This window comes from Bubalus bubalis, chromosome 6 (assembly GCF_019923935.1).
Source record: "Bubalus bubalis isolate 160015118507 breed Murrah chromosome 6, NDDB_SH_1, whole genome shotgun sequence".
Classification (NCBI taxonomy): domain Eukaryota; kingdom Metazoa; phylum Chordata; class Mammalia; order Artiodactyla; family Bovidae; genus Bubalus; species Bubalus bubalis.
In genome coordinates, this window is record NC_059162.1 from 34,343,273 (window position 1) to 34,364,246 (window position 20,974).

General features: G+C 44.0%; 1 protein-coding gene across 1 annotated transcript; it reads right to left on the bottom strand.

The window, feature by feature from the left end:
• Nucleotides 1–906: 906 nt before the first annotated feature.
• On the bottom strand, nt 907–20,367 carry SARS1 (seryl-tRNA synthetase 1). The gene is made up of 11 exons (XM_025288165.3): nt 20,119–20,367; nt 12,635–12,705; nt 9,427–9,507; nt 8,214–8,372; nt 7,101–7,244; nt 6,207–6,362; nt 3,355–3,576; nt 2,642–2,771; nt 2,216–2,373; nt 1,590–1,719; nt 907–1,288 (listed from the first exon to the last, which is right to left on the bottom strand). Exons 1-11 carry the CDS (start codon nt 20,252–20,254, stop codon nt 1,131–1,133), a joined length of 1,545 nt encoding a protein of 514 aa, XP_025143950.1. The 5' UTR covers nt 20,255–20,367; the 3' UTR covers nt 907–1,130.
• Nucleotides 20,368–20,974: the final 607 nt, after the last annotated feature.

Genomic DNA, 20,974 nt, shown 5'->3' on the forward strand with positions numbered 1-20,974 from the left:
CGCAGCAAGCATCAACCCCTGCTGAGGAGTCAGGACTCCTGGCTTCCAGGAGGCCGTTTTCTCATCTCCCCTACCCACCTTGTACTGTCATCCCTGTGATGGGAGAGATATAATCACGTTCCCACCCTCCTGTCTGGGACTGCCACAGAGATAAAAGAGATCATCTACAGGAGGTACTTTAGGCTCCTAGGGGAGAAGCACTAAACTAACAGAAGGTGTTATTAAAGTAAAGTGTTTGTAGATTGCAGATGAAAGGCAGCAGGTAAATTAAGAGCCTAAACAGCATCCTCCCCAAGGGAAAGGGTGAACTGGCCATTACGCCAATGGTGGAAGCTCCAGAGAAAGGAATACAATGTTGTTCCCACTAGCCCCATCCTGTGGGCTCTATCGATTCTCTAGAGCTGTAGCAACAAGCTGTCAGGCAGTTAGTCTCCCATTTGGGGATGAGTGGAGAAAGGCACCTGTGAATAAGGCCCTCCCTGTTCCATGTGTGTTGAATCTAAGGGCTTTTTTGAGATTAAATATAGTCTCATCCACTGTGATGTCTCGCCACCTCCATCTCTCTCTGTGAAGCCCTTCCCAGGGAACAGATGTGCTATGCAGCTTTTTATATCAACTCAGGTCTCTAAGCTGGTCCTACCTAACTGCTTTAACAAAGCAGTAGCGCATTTACAAAGGAGGGTCTTGCCCTTGCCCTGCAAGCCTGTGTGTCTAAGACTCAAAGCTTTCACTTTCCCCTTGAGCCTTTACGAAAGCTATTCCTGCCTTCCCCTACCTCCTCAAAGGCTCTCTGCTACATGGACAACCTTATATATAGCAGGACAAGCAGAAGTGAATATGGTTCCAGGGGGAACTGTCAGAGACAGGGTTCAAACCCTGGGCAGAAGACTGAGGAAGAGTCCTGGCCTCCCTCAGAGATGCTTTATTACATGGTTTCATCAGTCGCTGGTGATGAACCCTATGCCCAAATGAGAAAAGAGAACATTGCACTGTATGTGGCAGATGGTTCCCTTTGAGTAATGCAGTCAGGTGCGGTGGGCGATGCATGCGTGCTTGGCTCCCTGCCTTGGGCAGGCTCTGAGATTGCACCTGGTGGCAGTGGAAGCCTGGTGGAGGGGACAAAGGAATGTTCAGGCATCGGTGACCTCCATGTTCTGCAGCTGGCTCTCCAGGGCAACATCTCTCGCTGCCTCTTTCTTCTTGTTGCCCTCATGCTGCTTCTTCTGCTTCTTGGAGGGCTCCTGGTCGATGGGCGCAGCCTTCACAAAGGGGATCAGTTCTTGGAGACCTGAAAGGGAAGCGTCAACCCGATAACCTGCCATTCCTCAAGGGTCAAAGCCCAGGGACCTCTGGGGAAAGTTCCACGAGACAACAGTGGGCACCGCTTTCCTCTGTTCCTTTCTTTTTGCAGCCTGAATTTTAGCTGCATTTAAACAGACTAACATACCTGTACTGGCTACTTTTCAACCATGCCCCTTGCAGTGCCTGGCACCAGAGGACAAGGCAGAGTTTGGGGGCCCGTGAATCATCAAGAAAACTTGGTGCAGGAGCGGGAAGATGCACAAGAGGAGGAAGACAGGGAGCCTCACCTGGCGGCATGAATTCCTTCAATTTCTCAGGCACGAGGATGCCCTTCTCTGTCTGGTAGTTCTCCAGGATGGCACAGATGGTGCGGGTTGTGGCGCACATGGTGGCATTGAGCATGTGGACAAACTCCACCTGTGAGGAGATGGTCCCCAGATGGAGCAGTTATACCCAAGACTTGCTGACCCTCTGAGGGAAGGAACAGACTACCCAATGGCCTCCTTCTTTCAACCCCTTGCAAGCCCCTGACCTGGAAAAGATGAGGGCCTGAAAACTGGGTTTGGAAAGATAAGCCTACAACCCAGACCTTCTTGCACGAGAAGGAAGACCTTGCCTCCACCTTGTTCTGTGTAGACAAATGGGGATATCTCTATCTGGAGTTACAGAGAACAAAACCAAGAGGAGAAAAAACTAGAATTATCTTGTAGAACAGAGCTAGATTCAGGTTTCCATCTAGAAGGACTCAGTCCTGATTCAATGAAAGTCATTTTCAGATTCCTTCTTTGGCCTAGAGTGAGCAGCTCAGGTTTCCCCATGACGCTGGGACATTATGTCCCCCAGAGGCCAAAATAAGGTGGTTCCACTCTGTGCTAAAAGGCCCCACCGCCTGCCTCCTCAGAGACCATCTAACCTTGTCCATCATCTTCTTGGTCTGCCCATATCGGATTCGGAGCCGGCGAGCCTGATAGTCTGTGCAGTTAGAACAGGAAACTAACTCACGGAAGGCCCCTGAGCCCGGAAACCAGGCCTCCAGGTCAAGCTTCTTACTGGCAGCATGATTCAAAGAACCTGTAAGGAAAAATCCCTAGAATTCATGAAGGAAGGATGCTATTTCAGAAGGCAAACCTTTGGCAAGCCTGAAGAATTCTTGAATTCACATCCTATCCCCAGAGGAAAAATCATGCCCAGATATTCTTATCACCAAAAGCTCCCAAGGGAGAAGAGTGTGATATTTTAATTAACATGGGCAATTAACTGGATTGTGGGCTATTTCTTTGTGGGGCAGCCCCACTGGCCTGGGTGGTGTCTGTGGGATGCAGGAGAGGGAGGCAGATACCTGAGACGATATTCACGATGTGGTAAGGGATCCCCAGAGACTGGTAGAACTCCTCCGCGGTGGCGATCATCTCCTCAAACATCTCCCAGGACTTGTTGTCGTGTGGCGAGGAGTAGACAAACTGCTCTATCTGCAAGGACAGACCCGAGGAGACAGGGACGATGGGGTGGGGTGAATAAGCTGAACGCTGAGGCGGGAGCTATCCTTGCAACAAAGACCTATTCCTACTCCACTGGGAGTCAGGCGGGGCTGGGGCCCCCAGTGAGCGACAGGGGCTGCGCTGGGCTGGCTGGGGCTGCAGCAAGAACGGCTGCCGGTGTCGACAGTGCCCCACAAATGTGCCGGGTACTGCTCTAAGTACTTGCCATGTGATAACTGGTTTCATCCTCACAGTAGCCCAATGAGGCAGTACTACGATTGTCCTCCTTTTACAGAGGAGGGATACAGCACAGAGAGTTTAAGCAGCTAGTTCAAGGTTACACAGCAGTAAGTGGTGGAGTGTGCCTCTGGACTCAGGCCGCCTGGTTCCTGAGTCTGTCTTCCAGCCTCTCCACTATGCGATTCTCAGCCTCTTCCCTACAAACACAGATGGGGGCAACGAGAGAAAAGACTGGAGCTGGGATGGGGCTGAACGACAGATTTTGTTTCTCCACTAACCACCCTGGAGAGACAGACAGAAGAGTCCCATTCCTTGCCCTGACCTGTCTACTCACCTTCTCAAACTGATGGACTCTAAAGATGCCACGGGTGTCACGGCCATGGGAGCCCACCTCCTGGCGAAAGCAGGTGGACAGGCCGGCATACTTGATTGGCAAGTCCTCTGGCCGAAGCCACTCGTCCCGGTGGAGAGCAGCAATGGGTTGTTCAGAGGTAGCAATCAGATATTTCTCCTCATAGGAGTTATCATCAGACTTTTCACTGCCTTTGCCAATCACCTGTGGGAGGAGGGTAATGTTTACTAGTTAAGACTGAGGGAGGAGAACCTCAGTTCAAGCAAGAAGCCACAAAGATCTGCGTGATGGGAGGATGAATTTTCCTCAATCCCTGCCCGAGGGTGAGCAGGAGATGCTAAAAAGATAAGGGAGTGAACAGGTCAGTACAAAATGGGGTCCCTACTAGAGATCAAGTAATGCAAAAAGAAGAAAAAATATTCTGATACTATGTTCTTCTCTTGGGTGCAACATGTGACATGTGAAATCTCAGTTCCCCAACCAGGGATCATACCCATGCCCCCCCTGCAGTGGAAGCATGGAGCCCTAATCAACGGACCACCAGGGAATTCCCTGTGATATTGTTTTTACTTTACCTAATAAATGAAACACTTATAAACGATGTATAATGGCCAATGATGGCAGGTATGCAATAAAACCTGAGCTGGTAGCAAATGAATTAATCCACTTGACAAATGTTTGTGAGGCATTTAGTAAAAGCCAAATTCTTTTTGCCAATGCTGGGCAAAAGGAGATAGTCTCTGCTCTCTTGATACTTGTGGGTTAATCTAGGGTTATAATCCTTGAAGAATCACTTTGGTACTTAGCTGAAGAAAGTAATGCAAAAGAGAAAAAAAAGCTATACAGAACAGAGTTCACTGTAACTTACTGATAGCAAAAAAAGAAAGCCCCATAAATATGCATTTCCTACTCCAGGGGAGCTTTCCAACCCAAGGATTGAACCCTTGGCCCCTGTATTGGCAGGGGGGTTCTTTACCAGTGAGCCACCAGGGAAGCCCAGAAGCCCCCTAAATATTCAACAGGGGAAGAGTTGGGTAGCCTATATCCATGCCATGTAATATTATGTAACCATTAAGAAGTGATGGTTATGAAGACCATGCAGTTACACTGAAAAACGCTTCTGATACAATGTGAAGTAAAAAGACAATCTATACAGTGTGAATAGAAGTATGAGAAAATATATGTATGAAAAAAGGCACCAAAAGAATGTTAAAAATGACAACTGTATGAGGTAATGGGAAAGAAGACGATTTCCCACCACCACTTACAAATTTTGTCATGTGGTATTTAATTAAAAATTTTTTAAAAAAAAAAGAGGAGAGCAAACTTCTCCTGGGCCAGCGTTTGGAAATCTGGGAAACGACCTTGCTAACTAACAGTGGGGACTTAACCCCCATGTGAGGCTGTTCATAGGCAACATAAAAACAATAGAGCTTGTGGTCTAATATGGTACAGCCAGTAGCCACATATGGCTATTTAAATTAAAAATTAATTCCTGGGTTTACATGAGCCCCATTTCAAGTGTTCAACAGCCACTTGTGGCTGGTGGCTGCCACACTGGATAAGACAGAAACAGAGAACATTTCTACTACTACAGAGAGTTCTGTTGGCCAGCACTGCTCTAGAGAATTAACGAACTGAGGTTATGAGCTAAGAAGTGCCAGCCCAAATTCCTCTATATGGAGATCTGTGATTCTCCCTGCCTATGGATCCAAGAAGCATCCGGATAACAGACAGAGAATGCAGGGAACACAGGGAGCACCTGCTAGGTAATATTTCTCATAATCCTTCATATAAGCTTCTCCCTGGTGTTACCTGCAGGGCATCTACTTCTAAAGTTCTGTCAGTGATCACTCATCCAATCTTGGGGGTTGAGATGGGAGGGAAAAAAAGAGAGAAAAGATAAAAAGAGGTCCCATCTGATAATACACATGTTCCTCTCATTAAAAGGAAGAAGAAGAGGGCCCGAAGGTTGTATTAATGTTTAGAGAGAGCATTTTGTTTCCCATGGCATCTTGAATGAAAACATAACTCTGAACTCAACAACAGGACCTAGTGGGAAGAAGGTTCTGAGTAGTAAACTTATCTCTCTCAATAGATAAATCAGATGAGGCCAGGAGCATTTGTCTAACTACTTCCTACATGGATTTAAGAAGGAAATAGCCAATAGGAACACAGTCCCTCTCACAACCCTCCACCCCTGATGGAACGGTGTTGAGGGAGAGGGACAAGTGAGCAGTGAACTCAGCTGTGATGGGTAGCCATTAGTAGAGACACCAGAAATTCTGGCATGGATGGGAGCGATGGCAGATGTTAAAGCTGACTGATTCAGAATGACCTTCTGTACCTCAACTCAAATCCTCTGGCTCACCCTGAGATGCTTCATGGTTGAGAAAGTGCCATAAACTGGAAGCTACATCCATCCAAAGGAAAGTATATCTCCCCCGTGGAAGCTTCCTGTCTGGGGTCAGGAGTGGGTAGATCAGCAACTTTAGCAAGTTCCTGACGTCCAAGCTTAATAATAATCTATGAGCTTCTTTTCTAAGCTCACGGTGCTAAAGATCAATTTCAGTGCATCACATAAGCCATGTAGGGAAAGAAAAAATAGGCTTTACATCTGCACTGTCCAAATGGTAGCCCCTAGTCACATGTGGTCATTTACATTAAGATTAAAATTTTACTTCCTCAGTTGCACTAGCCACCAAAGTGCTCAACAGCCGCTATATATAACATTTCTGTCCTCCAAGGAAGTCTTGCTGGAGAGCAGTGCTGCGTCTTCGAAATTAAACTTCTAACCTTAAGGAGATTCTGCTCCACTGCCACAGGCTACTCACCTTATAAAGTTCTTCATCAAACTGGCTGAGCTGTGCCACTTCCTGCATGACCTCCTTCCTCATGAAGAAGGGGGTATAAATGGGAGTGTAGCCCCGACTTGCCAAGGTCCGAAGGGCAAACTGGATGAGTGCTTGCTCCAGGAACACCAGGACCCCCTGAGGGAGCAGAGACACAGCACCGTGTGACTGGGTTCTGCCACCATCACATCCATCTGCTAGTGTTTTCACCCAGAGGCAACTGGGGGCACACGGGAGGCCGCAAAGACCGCAGATCCAACAACCGACTCTAGAGACTCTTTCTTAACACCAGAGCTCAGCATAGCATCTGAAAAGCATTCCCTCTAAGATACAAATCAAAGGAAAAGGATTATGCACCCAAGGTACATGGGAGAGTTTCCTTGTGCGAAGTCTTCAAACACTGGACTTATTTGTAAATGCACAACAAACCTACATGGACAGTATTTTCAAAATGACTTTACCATGTCCTTTTTGGAAGGCTTTCCTGAAGGCATCTTCCCTCTGTCCCAGCTGATCTGGGTTTGCTGCCTCTGCCCATCCATTCCCACCGCACCCTGGACACAGCACTTATGCTCCTTGTCTGACTGTCCAATTACACTGAGCTCCTTAAAGGCAGAGACTGTTCTAATTCAGTCAACAAAACATATATTCATTATGGAGGATCACTTAGTGGCTTTTGTTCCAGGGAATGCTGATAAGCACACTCCTGCTTTAGAAAGAGAATTGCATCTAATTGCCAGTAAGTTTGTGATAGAAAGGCAGATATTTGGCCTCTTTAAGTGTGTTACGTTTTCTGCACTTCTTTTTTGCAGTTCTTTCTTTGTAACCGACCCCACTGGTTATAACCAACCTTTATAACCAACCTCTCACTCTTACCTTCAGGAAGTACCCTCGACTCCCAGCCACCACGGCCCCCTTTTCGCCTTCAAAGCCATCTACCATCACCACCAGGTCCACGTGAGAGTACTTCTTTCTGACCGTACAGTCACCCCAAATCCTCTCTACTTTGTTGTCGGCATCCTAAGGAAGCAAGACCAGGAGAGAGAGATGCGTGAGCTCTTAAGTCTACAGCCTCCATTTTTCCAAACCCTAATCTCCAAGAACAACCCAGGGCTCTGTGATGTCTCTGCTTAACTCAAACACTAGGTTTTGGCCCTTGTATACAGGGACTAGAAAAGGGAATTCGCTACAGAATTTGCTTTCAACAGAAAAATAATTTATAAATTCCTAGAAGCAATTCTAGCCATGGAACTGAAATCATGATTTTCCAAAAGATCTGTAGTATTCTCTCTTTTTTTTAACTCTTTCAAATGACTCCTGGAAAATCCTATATAGGGAAAACCCTCTCCTGGACAATCCTCATTGCCTGGGGTACAGAGGAGAATGTAGAGTTCTTTTTTTCCAGGCTCTCCTTGGTCCTGGGGCCACATGAGGGTGGGCTCAGGGCTCTGACCTCCAGAGTCTGCCACCCCAGCCCTCAAAGAGTTTAATGTTCAGTTCTCCAGGGAATGAATGAAAGAGGCACAGATGGGCCCTGCCACGGCTGGGGTGTCAGGGAACAAAGGCTGGGCTCTGAGCCGCTTTGTGCTGGGGAAGCTCCCACTCAGCAGGAAACTTTTATCATGCAGATTTCCCTTCAACCTGCGGCTTCCCAGCAGGGTGTGGGTGAGGGGTGAGGTTGATTCTGCAGATCCCTCCCACAAGGCGAGCTGCTACCAGAGGCAACACGCAGTGGATGGGGCAGCAGCCTGATTGAGGAGAGGTTTCCGTGCCAGGAGTCTCCACCTACCTGCTGTCTCTGCTATTTCCCAATCAGGCGGGGATCTGACTCTTTCACAGTTCTCAATTGGTGGGCAGAGCAAACACACAAAGAGCCTGCTTTTCTTAGACCGAGAGTGCCAGCTTTCACTGTCCCCCTCCCACCCCGCCCCCTTTCCCAGCGGAGAGGGGCGACACAAGGCGGCGGCTAGCTGTGGCGCTGCCACCTACCTCGTCATTGCTGATGGGCACCGACGGGTGCAGGAGGTTCCCGATCTCCCGAAGGTTCTCAAACCGCTCAGCTTCCAGTTTCATCCGCTCGGCGTCACACTTCAGGATGGCTTCGTCGATGAGGAGGCGGACTTTTTTGATCTGTGAGACTTTCAGGTTCTGTAGGTGAACAAGGCCAAGCCCGCCCCAGGCCACAGTAAGTCAAGGACCAGGTAGGGAACAAATTCTGTTGCCTCAACCCTGTTGCGCTCTAGTGACAAGTCCTGTGATAGCATTTTCAAAACTGACACTGGAGGCTTTCAAAGAACTGAGAGCCATCTCACACAGGGATATATATAGTCTTGCCTGACAAACCCCCTGGCATTTTCTTTCAGGGTGCCTGAGGCAGAGATGGATAAATTCCAGCCCCTCCTCTTATTCCCGTGTATCTCAGGAGTGTTAATACCATAACTCTTTAACAGCTCTTTCCCTTAACTTGTACTTTTTCTTTAAGTTTTATTATTTTTAATTGGAGGATGACCACTTTATATCGCTGTGTTAGTTTCTGCCACACAACAAGGAGAGCCATGCATTTTCTGAGGGCACCTCTCAGTGTCCTGATTAAACCAGCATACTACACATTTAATTGCTCTCTAGAAAAAGTGCAAATTTATTAGAAGCAAGAGAACTTCTCTTAAACGTATTTTGTATTCCTTATTGCAGGGGGTTCAAAGTGTACTCTGATTTCTTGGGGAGACCCTTAGCAGGTAGGGCAGGTCAGGAATAGCACCCCAAGTGAGCCCTTTAAGCACAGCGACTTTACTTTTTTGTGTTTACGCTCTTGTCACGCTTCTGTGTTGCAGGTTTTGTGTTCAGTGATTAAAAACTTGAAAAGTACTGCTTTAGGCCCAGTGTAGTGAATATATACTGAATTACAATAAATTGAAAAATTCCTGACTCTGTGGAAATGGAGTTATATAGATCAAACATAATTCAGCTCCTGTTTTCTTCTCTTTCTGCTCTTTTTTTTTGTCTTCTTAATATTGACTTTTCCACTCCACCTGTCTCATCTCTAATACTCAAGTATCAAGATTGGGTAGATGAGGCTACAGCCCAGCTCCAGAAATTCAAGAATGCAGCAATGCTGGATGAAGCATAGTGTCAGGACTTGCTCGTCCAGGAACAAAGTTAAGATAAAAGAACAATTCCAGCCCGGGAAAGGACGATAACTTACAGTTAAAGTGTCTGCAGTGAGGTCATCGAGATTTAATACATCTTCTGGAATGGACTCATCATTTCCCACTGGCTCTTTTTTCTATGGGAAAGGAAAAAAATTAATTAGAACATTTCTGACATAGTTTTATAAGTGCACACCACACTAATGCATCATATAAACTAATCACAGAATTCTACATAACCTAGAGTCTCTAAAAGAGGCAACAGATGGGAGAAACATCAGTAAATTAGAAGTCAAGATTTCAAGTCCTCATCCCGCCACTTCCTAGCTTTCTGATCCTGGACAGATGGTTTAACCTATCAGGGTCAGAGTGTTGACAGTATCAGGAACTTGAGAAGAAAATGTCTGACATGGACACAGAGTGTTACGGTCCCAGGATCATGTGAAAATGCTCAGTGCTGGTCAGGAGCCAGCGGTGGGCAGATGCCTCTGTATCAATTTGTGAATCCCCGTCTACCTGCTGAGAACAAACCCAGCCCTTAGGCCTGAGGCTCAGGATAAAAATGGATGGGATGATGATGTATCAGGAAGCCAAAGAAACATGGTTTTTGAGGAAAAAAGCCACAGAATTCAAAACTAAGTTTAGAGCAATCAATGTGCCTTAGGAAAACGGCAAGGGTGTACCCATGACTAGATATTTTTCCCTTCTGATTTCTCTCCTCACCCTTCTTCACAATATTCTATCAAATCATCATTTTTAAACTTTACCCAGAGCTAAGGAGAAGATAATTTGAAGAGTCAAATTCTTCCTAAATTAAATGGAGATAAAGAATATTATCAAAGCCCATTATAACAAGACCTGTAAGACCTCAGGAAAACACATGTAAAAATAAGTTGAGAAGAATTAGGGTCTGCTTTGTAAGTAAAAACAATATACAGAAATCATGTTTTTCTAAAGATTTAGGCTTCTGTGGTGGCTCAGACAGTAAAGAATACAGGAGACCCAGTTTTGATTCCTGGGTCAGAAATATCCCCTGGAAAAGGGAATGGCAACCCATTCCTGCCTGGAGAATTACATGGACAGAGGAGCCTGATGGGCTATGGTTTGAGTAGGCTCCAGGAGTTGGTGATGGACAGGGAAGCATGGTGTCCATGGGGTCGCAAAGAGTCAGACACAACTGAGCGACTGAACTGAACTGAGCGGTTTTCACTTTTCACTTTCATTAGACATTCCATACACCAAAGTGAGAAGTCAGGATTCGATCAAAACCCAACTCACACCCTTCAGTGATTCAAGAAAAATCATCTTTAAATTTTGAAAAGTCTGACAGTATCAGAATATGAGTCTTGATAAGAACAAGCATAGACCACCAAGGTAGAAAAAAAAATGGCCTAAACCTCAAGATGTTCAAGATGTTCCATTTGGTAGCTAAGATAGCTGAGGCCCTCTTGCTCTCTGATAATCCCTCAGGGGAGCAAATTCAAGTTCTGAGTTCAAGTTCTGGCTCTGAAACTAACTTATGGCATGATTTTAGACAAGCTCCTATATTTCCTAAGCCAATACCTATCTTAGGTATTTCCTACCCTTTCAATAGGGCTAACAAATGTACTACTTACACTCCAGGTTTACAGCAAAGATCAAAACCAAAATGAGATGTATGTGAAAGGATTCGACTGCTTTCAGGTGCTATACAAATTAAAGCACCGCTGGTATTGTTTCAATGGACAGCGAGAGAGAACACTCCTTGTAGGACCAGCAGCTAGGGATCTAAGAATGTTAATGCAAATGAAAATACTCCCATCTTCTTGCTAAGAAAAATACTTGGTTGGCACTATCTGTATATATGCCCCCACAAACATTCAGGCAGAAGTATATATGAAAATTAACATTAGTTTGGTGTCCCTGACATTCAACTGATTTAGTGTCAAGGGTTTAACCACAGGAAGAAAACTGTACCATTATCATCCATGTCAATTTCTATAGCCTGTCACATGCTTGAAAGTGTAACAAAACAGTGTTAAAGAAAGGCTGCAGAATATCATGAAGGATAAGGTGTCGGATCCCAAGGGAATCTTTTTGTTATCATCTTCCTTGGTTCAGGTTCCTAAATTTCATAATTTTTTGGTTTATTTTAGAGGTTTACAACTTAAAAACAAGACAGATTATGGCTTACATTTAACATGTTTTATGAAAAATGATTAAAGAGCTAACGATATTTTTGAAGAAAGATTAAAAATATGAACTGATCTGGTTGCCAAAACAAAGTTGAGCTGAAATTTAACATTCTTCAGGACAGGAAGAATTTTTTCTTGGATAAAGGCCAGTAACTACTTGCCGACCATTGCTGCTCTCAATTGCTAAATAACTACCATGGTCTAGGCATTGTGCCAGGTTTTCTGTATTAAGAAGTTTTAGTTCTCACAATTGTATTCTAAAGGTTAGTGTTAGAATTGCCATTTCACAGACAAGAACACTGAGGCTCAGAAGTTAACGTGCCTGAAGTCACATAAATCAAAATCTAGGATTTGGACTCAATATCAGTGTATTCTTTTAATTAAAGAGTATGACGACACTGGGATAAAGACTCTGAAATCTACCACAGGAAAACCTTTCTGGCACTGTAGGTTGAGCTCAAGAAATCACTGGAAGGGATTACTGGTGGAATTCACATTATTAAGAACAGAAGAGACAATGAATGACTTGTGTGGCAAGTCTTATTTTACAACAGACTGAATATCTGTGTCCTCCAAAATTCACATGTTGAAACCCAATCCCTAATGTGACGGTATTTGGAAGTGGGGTCTTTCAGAGGTGATTACATCATGGGATCAGTGCCTTTATGAAAGAGAATCCAGAGAGCTCCATTGCTCCTTCTGCCATGAGGACACAGCAAGAAGACTGTCAATGAACCCGGAAGTGAGCTCTCGCCAATCTGCTGGTGACTTAATCTTGGATTTCCAGCCCCCAGAACTGTAAGAAATAAATTTCTGTTGTTTATAAGCCATCCAGTCTGTGGAACTCTGTTACAGCCGCCAGAATGGACTAAAACATATTTGCAGACAGCAGATGGAGTCACTGATTCTTGAAAATGCCTCTTAGTTCCCTTCCTGCCTTCTTCCCTTTCTTTTTAAAATAACTTTCCCTCTTTGGTAAGAAATCCAGTAGCACATAGAATTAAACACTAAGCTAGAAATTATGTATTAACTAAGAATAAGATTAAATACCTCTGCTCAAGCTCTCCAGTCACTTACTGGGTTCTCTTACCTTCATTTTCTCTCCAATTGTCTTGCTGCATAGGTTCTTCAGCTTGTTCAAGTTGTCTGCCCGAAATCTGCCTGAAGAATAAAGAACCCAAGAATGTACCAAAGACAGGCACATAATTAACATACCTCATTCGTAATCATGGTTCCTTTGGACTGATCTCAGCCCAAGGCCGAACTGCAGGCAGAACTAAATGATGTGCCTCGTGAAGCTGTGAAATCTGAGAGCTTTAGCCCCAAATGTAGACAGCTTATATTGGTGATTAAATAGGATTCCCCAGCATTTGGTGACCATGAAAAGGCCATTCTGGGACTAAAATTAAAAAGTATCATACTTGGATGATACCACTGTAAATAAAGTAACAAATCTGAGAAACCTGAAAATTATTTATGTAACTATAACCTGTTCAATTATCTTAAATTCATTTAAGGAAAACTATGTGGTATGCACCAGGATCTAGAAAAAAGGCAGTCAAGCTTCTATTCCCAAGAACTTGGATGCTACATCTCTATGCCAGAAATGGTTAACTTCCTTTGCTTTGATGCAATGCTCATCTGGCAGCCTTGAGAAGAATTCAATTTCTTACATTTTGTTTTCTTTTGTGCATTAATCAGCCTGCATAGGTGCTCTGGCCCAAATTAACATCATGGTATTGAAATTCATCAGTCTAACTCTGATTAGCAGAAGTTGGACCTCCTGAATCTAAGTTTTAGCAACAATATGTCCTTTAGCTTTGGACAGGTAAAATGATGACCAGAGATGAGATCATGAACTCCTTATTGCCAAATTCAGACTTAAATTGAAGACAGTAGGGAAAACCACTAGACCATTCAGGGATGACCTAAATCAAACCCCTTACGATTACACAGAGAAAGTGACAAATAGATTCAAGGGATTAGATCTGATAGAGTGCCTGAAGAACTATGGACGGAGGTTTGTGACATTGTATAGGAGGCAATGATCAAGATCATCCCAAAGAAAAAGAAATGCAAAAAAGGCAAAATGGCTGATAGAGACGGCCTTACAAATAGCTGAGATAAGAAGAGAAGTGAAAGGGAAAGGAGAAAACTTAAGATATATCCATCTGAATGCAGAGTTCCGACAACAGCAAGGAAGAGATAAGAAAGCCTTCCTAAGTGAACAATGCAAAGAAATAGAGGAAAACAACAGAATGGGAAAGACTAGAGATAAAAACTAGAGATATCAAAGGAACATTTCTTGCAAAGATGGGCTCAATAAAGGACAGAAAGGGTATGGACCTAACAGAAGCAGAAGAGATGGAACGAATACACAGAAGAACTATACAAAAAAAGATCTTCATGACCCAGATAATCACAATGGTGTGATCACTCACCTAGAGCCAGACACGTTGGAGTGCAAAGTCAAGTGGGCCTTGGTAGTACACATCACTACGTAGTATAACATAGCATATATCATTATGAACAAAGTGATGGTGATGGAATTCCAGCTGAGCTATTTCAAATCCTGAAAGATGCTGCTGCTAAAGTGCTGCATTCAATATGCCAGCAAATATGGAAAACTTAGCAGTGCCCACAGGACTGGAAAAGATCAGTTTTCATTCCAATCCCAAAGAAGGGCAATACCAAAGAACATTCAAACTACCGCACAATTGTACTCATCTCACATGCTAACAAAGTAATGCTCAAAATTCTCCAAGCCAGGCTGCAACAGTATGTGAACCAACAGCTCCCAGATGGTCAAGTGGATTTAGAAAAGGCAGAGGAACTAGAGATCAAATTACCAGCAACTGCTGGATCATCAAAAAAGCAAGAGAGTTCCAGAAAAACATCTACTTCTGCTTTATTGACTATGCCAAAGCCTTTGACTCTGTGAATCACAACAAACTGGAAAATTCTTAAAGAGATGGGAATACCAGACCACCTTACCTGCCTCCTGAGGAACCTGTGTGCAGGTCAAGAAGCCACAGTTAGAACCAGACATGGGACAATGGACTGGTTCAAAATTGGGAAAGAAGTACATCAAGGCTGTATATTGTCATCCTGCTTATCTAACTTATATGCAGAGTATATCATGTGAAACGCCAGGCTGGATGAAGCACAAGCTGGAATCAAGATTGCCAGGAGAAATATCAATAACCTCAGATAGGCAGATGACACCACCCTTATGGCAGAAAGTGAAGAGGAACTAAAGAGCCTCTTGATGAAAGTGAAAGAGGAGAATGAAAAAGCTGGCTTAAAACTCAACATTCAAAAAACGAAGATCATGGCATCTGGTCCTACACTTCATGACAAATAGATGGGGAAACAATGGAAACAGTGACAGACTATTTTCTTGGGCTTCAAAATCACCACAGATGGTGACTACAGCCACGAAGTTAAAAGACGCCTGCCCCTTGGAAGAAAAGCTATAATCAACCTAGACAGTATATTAAAAAGCAGAGACATTACTTTGCTGACAAAGGTCCGTATAGTCAAAGCTATGGTTTTTCCAGTAGTCATGAATGGATGTGAAAGCTGGACCATAAACAAGGCTGAATGCTGAAGAATTGATGCTTCTAAACTGTGTTGGAGAAGACTCTTTAGAGTCCCTTGGACTACAAGAAGATCACACCAGTCAATCCTAAAGGAAATCAATTCTGAATATTCATTAGAAGGACTGATGCTGAAATTGAAGCTCCAATACTTTGGCCACCTGATGCGAAGAGCCGACTCATTAGAAAAGACCTTGATGATGGGAAAGACCGAAGGCGAGAGAAGGGGACGACAGAGGATGCAGTGGTTGAATGGCATCTCTGATTCAATGGACATGAATTTGAGCAAGCTCCGGGAGATGGTGAAGGACAGGGAAGCCTGGTGTGCTGCAGTCCATGGGTTGCAAAGAGTCGGATATGACTGAGTGACTGAACAAGAGAGATGAGACAGCACCTCGACATGGCTATTCTTTTAAAGTTGTGCCAAACTTTACCTAAACTAAATTTAAACTTAACTTCAGTACAAACTATATAACTATTTTCTCATCCACTTATTCACACTGATTACAGAGACGGAGAACAGATTAAGGGTTGTCGGGGTTAGACAGGGCAGGGGAAGGGAATGGAATACAGAGGGATGCTAGCAAAAGGCATCTCTGTGATGATGGAACAGTTGTGTATCTTGAGTGTGTCAGTGGTTATACAGATCTACACATACAATAAATTCACACAGAACTACAGGCACACACAAACAAGTACATGTAAAACTGGTGAAATCTGAATAAGGTCTATGGATGGTAGCAGTGTCAAGTTCTCGGTTTTGATATTGTATCAGTTACATTAGATGTTAACAATGGGGCAAACGGTGAAGGATTTCTTCAACTATTTTTGTAACTTTCTGTAAATCTATATCTACTTATAGTTTTTTTTTTAATGATTTAATCCCACTTATTGGCAAGGCCCTGTGCTAAGTGTTGGGAATATAAAAGAAAACACTGTACAAGATGCTGGGAAATAAAAGGAAAATATGACAATTAAAAAACAGTAACAATGCAGAAGTTTCAATCAATGAATATAGCATGTTCCTTCATTATCTTTAATCTCTCCTAGAAATGTTCTGTAGTTTTCAGTGTAAGGATCTTGAATATCATTAATTAAATATACTTGTAGGTATCAGATGCTTTTTAATTGTTCCCTGTATATATAAACAGCATTATTCATTCTATATATTGTATATAGTGATCTTGCTAAATTTATTTAATATTAGTAGTTCAAGTTTTGCATATACAAACAAGTCATCCACAAATAAGGACAGATGGCAGTTTTACTTCTATTCCAATCTTTTCTTTCTTTTTCTTGCCTTATTTCATACTATTCAGAACCTCTAACATGATGTTGATGAAAAGTGAGGGCAACAGACATCCTCATCTTGTTTCCCACCTCAGGAGTAAAGTATTCAATACTTCATAATTAAGAATAATGTTAGTTATGGATTTTTGATAAATATCTACTATCAGATTAAGGAAGTGCCCTTCTTTTCCTACCTGGCTGCATTTTATCATGAGCAATTAGATTTCCACATAAAAAAATGAGCTTTGACCCCTATCTCACATTATATACCAAAATCAATGAGATAAATCTACCTAAATGTGAAATGTAAAGTGATAAAACTTCTAGGGAAAAAAAAAAAAAAAAGGAAAATCTTTTTAGTACTTTGGGATATGGAAAGATTTCCTAAACAGAGCATAAGCAGCACAAATTATAAAAGAAAAAAAATCAATAAATTAGACATTATTAAAATCAAGAATTTCTATTCATTAAAAGAAAGTGAAAAGACAAGTCATAGATTGGGAGACAATATCTGCATTGTATGTAATCTACAAGATCTTGTATACAGAATAAAGAATTCCTACACAATAAAGACACTCAAATAAAAACTAGTCAACTGGCTTGAACAGATACCTCCCAAAACAGGCTGTCCAAATGCTAACATGTACTATATGAAAAAGTGCTCAATATTTTTAGTTATCAAGAAAATGTAAATTAAAACCACAAAATACCATTATATATCCACCAGAATGGTTAAAATTAAAAGGACTGCCAGTATCAAGGGCAAGATTGTAGAGTGCCTACCCTACGACTTAGCAATTCCATTCCTAGTTTTAAAAGGCTGTATATAAAAAATAACATAAATGCCACAACAGAAATATCGTATATGGATCACATGTCCCAGGTGTGGGCCTGAACAGAGACTGGGGTGAAAGGGAAACAGAAAGTTACTCCAGTGTAAGGGCCTGGTTTAAGGCAGTGCAATAGGGTTGAGGAGAAATAACAACTTCAACTGATAATTCCTGCAGTTAGTGGCAGATGATTTCAAGATACATGGAAATTTAGTGACTTTGAAAGTAGTCGAGACAAATGCCTATTATATGCTCAAATGTGTCCTCATTATATTACTCTGAAATAAAAGCAGAAATCACAGTTCAAATCCTTGAAGTTAGAAGAGATGTAGTAAACTCCAATATGGTGCTCTGACTCCAAGTCATAGCAGCTTTATATTCTACACAGAGCCCTCGACCTCGGAGGTCTACAGGCAGACATATAGGTATAGTCGTAATGGAGGGCCTTATGAAGCTTGCTGTGTCCTCAGTCAGGGAACATGATCTGAGTTCTTAATGTGGCTCTGGGTTGCAACTCCTTGTTGCAGTTAATGATAGAAGAACCCTAATTTCTGATCAGAGGTTCAGATGTAAAATAATCTTGAAACAAGATCCCTCAATGTCAACCTCAAGCAGCCAGAAATGGGAAAAATCATTAACTTCCCTTAGCTATAGAGACTATTGGTTAGGGATGTCAAATAGAAAAGAATCAAATCAATAGATATGCAGAAAATAAACTACGTGAACTACGTTTCATATGGATAAGTGCCCTGAACACAGACTTCAACAAACCTTTGTCAAGTCCTTACTAAGGACCAGGTACAGTGAGGGGTACTGGGATTATATGTACACATCTGTATATGTATATCTTATATGTATATGGGGGGGGTACTGGGATTATATGTACACATCTGTATATGTATATCTTATATGTATATGCAGGGGGGGTACTGGGATTATATGTACACATCTGTATACATATATCTTGTATGTATATGCAGGGGGGGTACTGGGGTTATATGTACACATCTGTATACGTATATCTTATATGTATATGCAGGGGCTTCCCAGGTGACACTAGAGGTAAAGAACCTGCCTGCCGATGCGGGAGACACAAGAGACCCCAGTTGGATCCCTGGATCAGGAAGATCCTCCGGAGAAGGGTGTGGCAACTCACTCCAGGATTCTTGCCTGGAGAATCCCATGGACAGAGGAGCCTGGTGGGCTACAGTTCATGGGGTTCCAAAGGGTCAGACACAACAGAAGCGACTTAGCACACACATATGTCTACGTACATCCTGGGTACTGACACACAGATGACCAAAACACAACCTTGTCCCTGAAGAATCCATCCCCTCACCACATACCCACTCCTCAGGTACAAGACAGAACTTCCAACAGACCTGTACATTATACCCAAGAGATTAGGCAACACATTTGAAGTCATTCAGCAACTGGACAATGGCTAGTGGTAGTGTTAGTCGCTCAGTCATGTCCAACTCTTTGCGACCCTATGGACTGTAGCCTGCCAGGGTGCTCTGTCCACAGGATTCTCCAGGCAAGAATACTGGAGTGGGTTGCCATTCCCTTCTCCAGGGATCCAACTTGGGTCTCCTGCATTACAGGCAGATTCTTTACCGTCTGACCTACAATGGCTAGACTGATATAAAATCTGATACTTCTGACATCTGACTCAGTAAACAGTGTCCAAACTAGTCCCCCCACCTCCCCATTTAATTCAATTGCAACTCAAAACTTCACATATGGATTCAGGTGGTGGGATTTCACAGTCAAACAAACCACCAGAATCTGCAGAATACCTGAGCTAAACTAATATTCTCCTGGTAACCAATACCCTCATATTACCAACTCTTCCTTCAACTCCTTCCCTACACGGGTGACACTAAAATGTACGAAAATCAACTTTCCTAACAGAATCCACCATATTTTTGGACAGCGACCGCCTATGCAGTGAGCTGTCATAAACCTGGCTCTCTAGCTGGTTGCAGACCTATTGCATCAGACAGAATAAATCACGTGTTTGACAGTATCCGGCCAATTGGTGACTCCTCCGGCTAGTCTAGGCAGATTGATAGGCAGAGGGTTATACGGTTTTATTTAGCATCATGAAGGATGCCCGGTCCAGTGCCAGGTTCTAGCCCAACTCTACCAATGTCTTTCCCGGAAAACTTTCACAAATCACAACTAAACAGCCTCAATAATTACAAGCGTTTCCTTGCTTCACCACACCCCTATGCCCATGTCTGATCTACCAAGGAAGATTATTCTCGGTTCTTAAAGGTTTGCCCACAGTAGAGGGGGAGCCCTTCCCCAAGGCTCCGGGTTCACTGCTTTTAGCCAGGAGCGGCCTCCTCAGTCCCCAAATGCTTCCAATATGGACGGAGTGAACCTACTGCGCTGTAGGTATGACTCAGGTTGAAACCTTTGATTCTATCAAGAGAGAAAGAGATCACTATGACCTCGCTGAAGATGAGAAATAGACAGAAGGCGACCAAAGACAAGTGTTCGGAAAGGGGAACTCTCCAAACCTCCCCCCACCAGGCTTTCCTCTGGCTACCCTTGCAGCCGGAAGACTTTTGACAGCTCTTGATGCGCCTGCGCCAAGCTCTTTTCCTAGACTCAGAAGTAGCGATCAGCACTCAGCCGGCAGGGAAGGGAAGCGGCACAGCGCCGGCGGAGGAGGAAAGGGGGATAATCCGACTTCCGGATGCCTGATGCGTTTTGAGGGGCACAGAGAGCGCTTCGGAGCCATCGCAACCTGGGAGGGAGTCTTAACGAAAGGTGGAAGTTCAGGAGATCCGAGAGATGAAGTTGGGGATAGGGTCCGGGGATACTCCGTGCGTCCCGGTACTTACATCGTCGCCACTCGCTGTCTGCCTTCACCAGCTGGTCCACCAGTCCCGGGTCCTTGAAGCGCTTCTCCTGCGACTCTCGGATGAGTGCTGGGTCCCCCCCTTTATCCACCCGAAACAAATCCAGATCCAGCACCATCGTTCCTTCTCCCGGGACAACACTAAGGAAACTGAGGTTCGTCCCACAGCAGTCAGCCTGTGACCGCCGCACTGCACCCGCGCACTGATCCGCCCTTCCTGCGCAGGCGCGGCGGAAGCGTGGGGACGCCCCACCTCTGGACGGGAATTTGCTGTATCGGAGGCGGGTCCGCGGATGGGTGGGCGTGGGCTTCCTTGGGTGTGTTTAAGTCCCGCCCACGAGCGGGTTTTACGTTCTCCTGTGCTTTCTTTCAATGGCACCCCGTTCCAGTACTCTTGCCTGGAAAATCCCATGGACAGAGGAGCCTGGTAGGCTGCAGTCCATGGGGTCGCGAAGAGTCGGACACGACTGAGCGATTTCATTTTCACTTTTCACTTTCATGCATTGGAGAAGGAAATGGCAACCCACTCCAGTGTTCTTGCCTGGAGAATCCCAGGGACGGGGGAGCCTGGTGGGCTGCCGTCTATGGGGTCGCACAGAGTCGGACACGACTGAAGCGACTTAGCAGCAGCAGCAGCAGCAGTGCTTTCTTTCCAGCCCTGCCTGCTTCTGTAGGGGCTCTAATTGTCCCATGGAACAGAAATGAGTGCCTGTTTCCTCCTCGTATTAAAGGGCATATTTAAGACAAGGCCTGTCAGTATAATCACTGGCTTGGAAGCTGGGGCCTCCAGTAGATTCCAGTTTCCACCTTACAAGCTTCTAAGACTTACAAGTCCTAAG

Coding starts and splice junctions, on each gene's coding strand:
- SARS1 (XM_025288165.3), bottom strand. CDS start 20,254: ATGGTGCTGGATCTGGATTTGTTTCGGGTGGATAAAGGGGGGGACCCA. Junction 7,245..8,213: donor TGCCCATCAGCAATGACGAG/GTAGGTGGCAGC, acceptor TTGCTTCCTTAG/GATGCCGACAACAAAGTAGA. Junction 2,374..2,641: donor CATCGTGAATATCGTCTCAG/GTATCTGCCTCC, acceptor TTTTCCTTACAG/GTTCTTTGAATCATGCTGCC.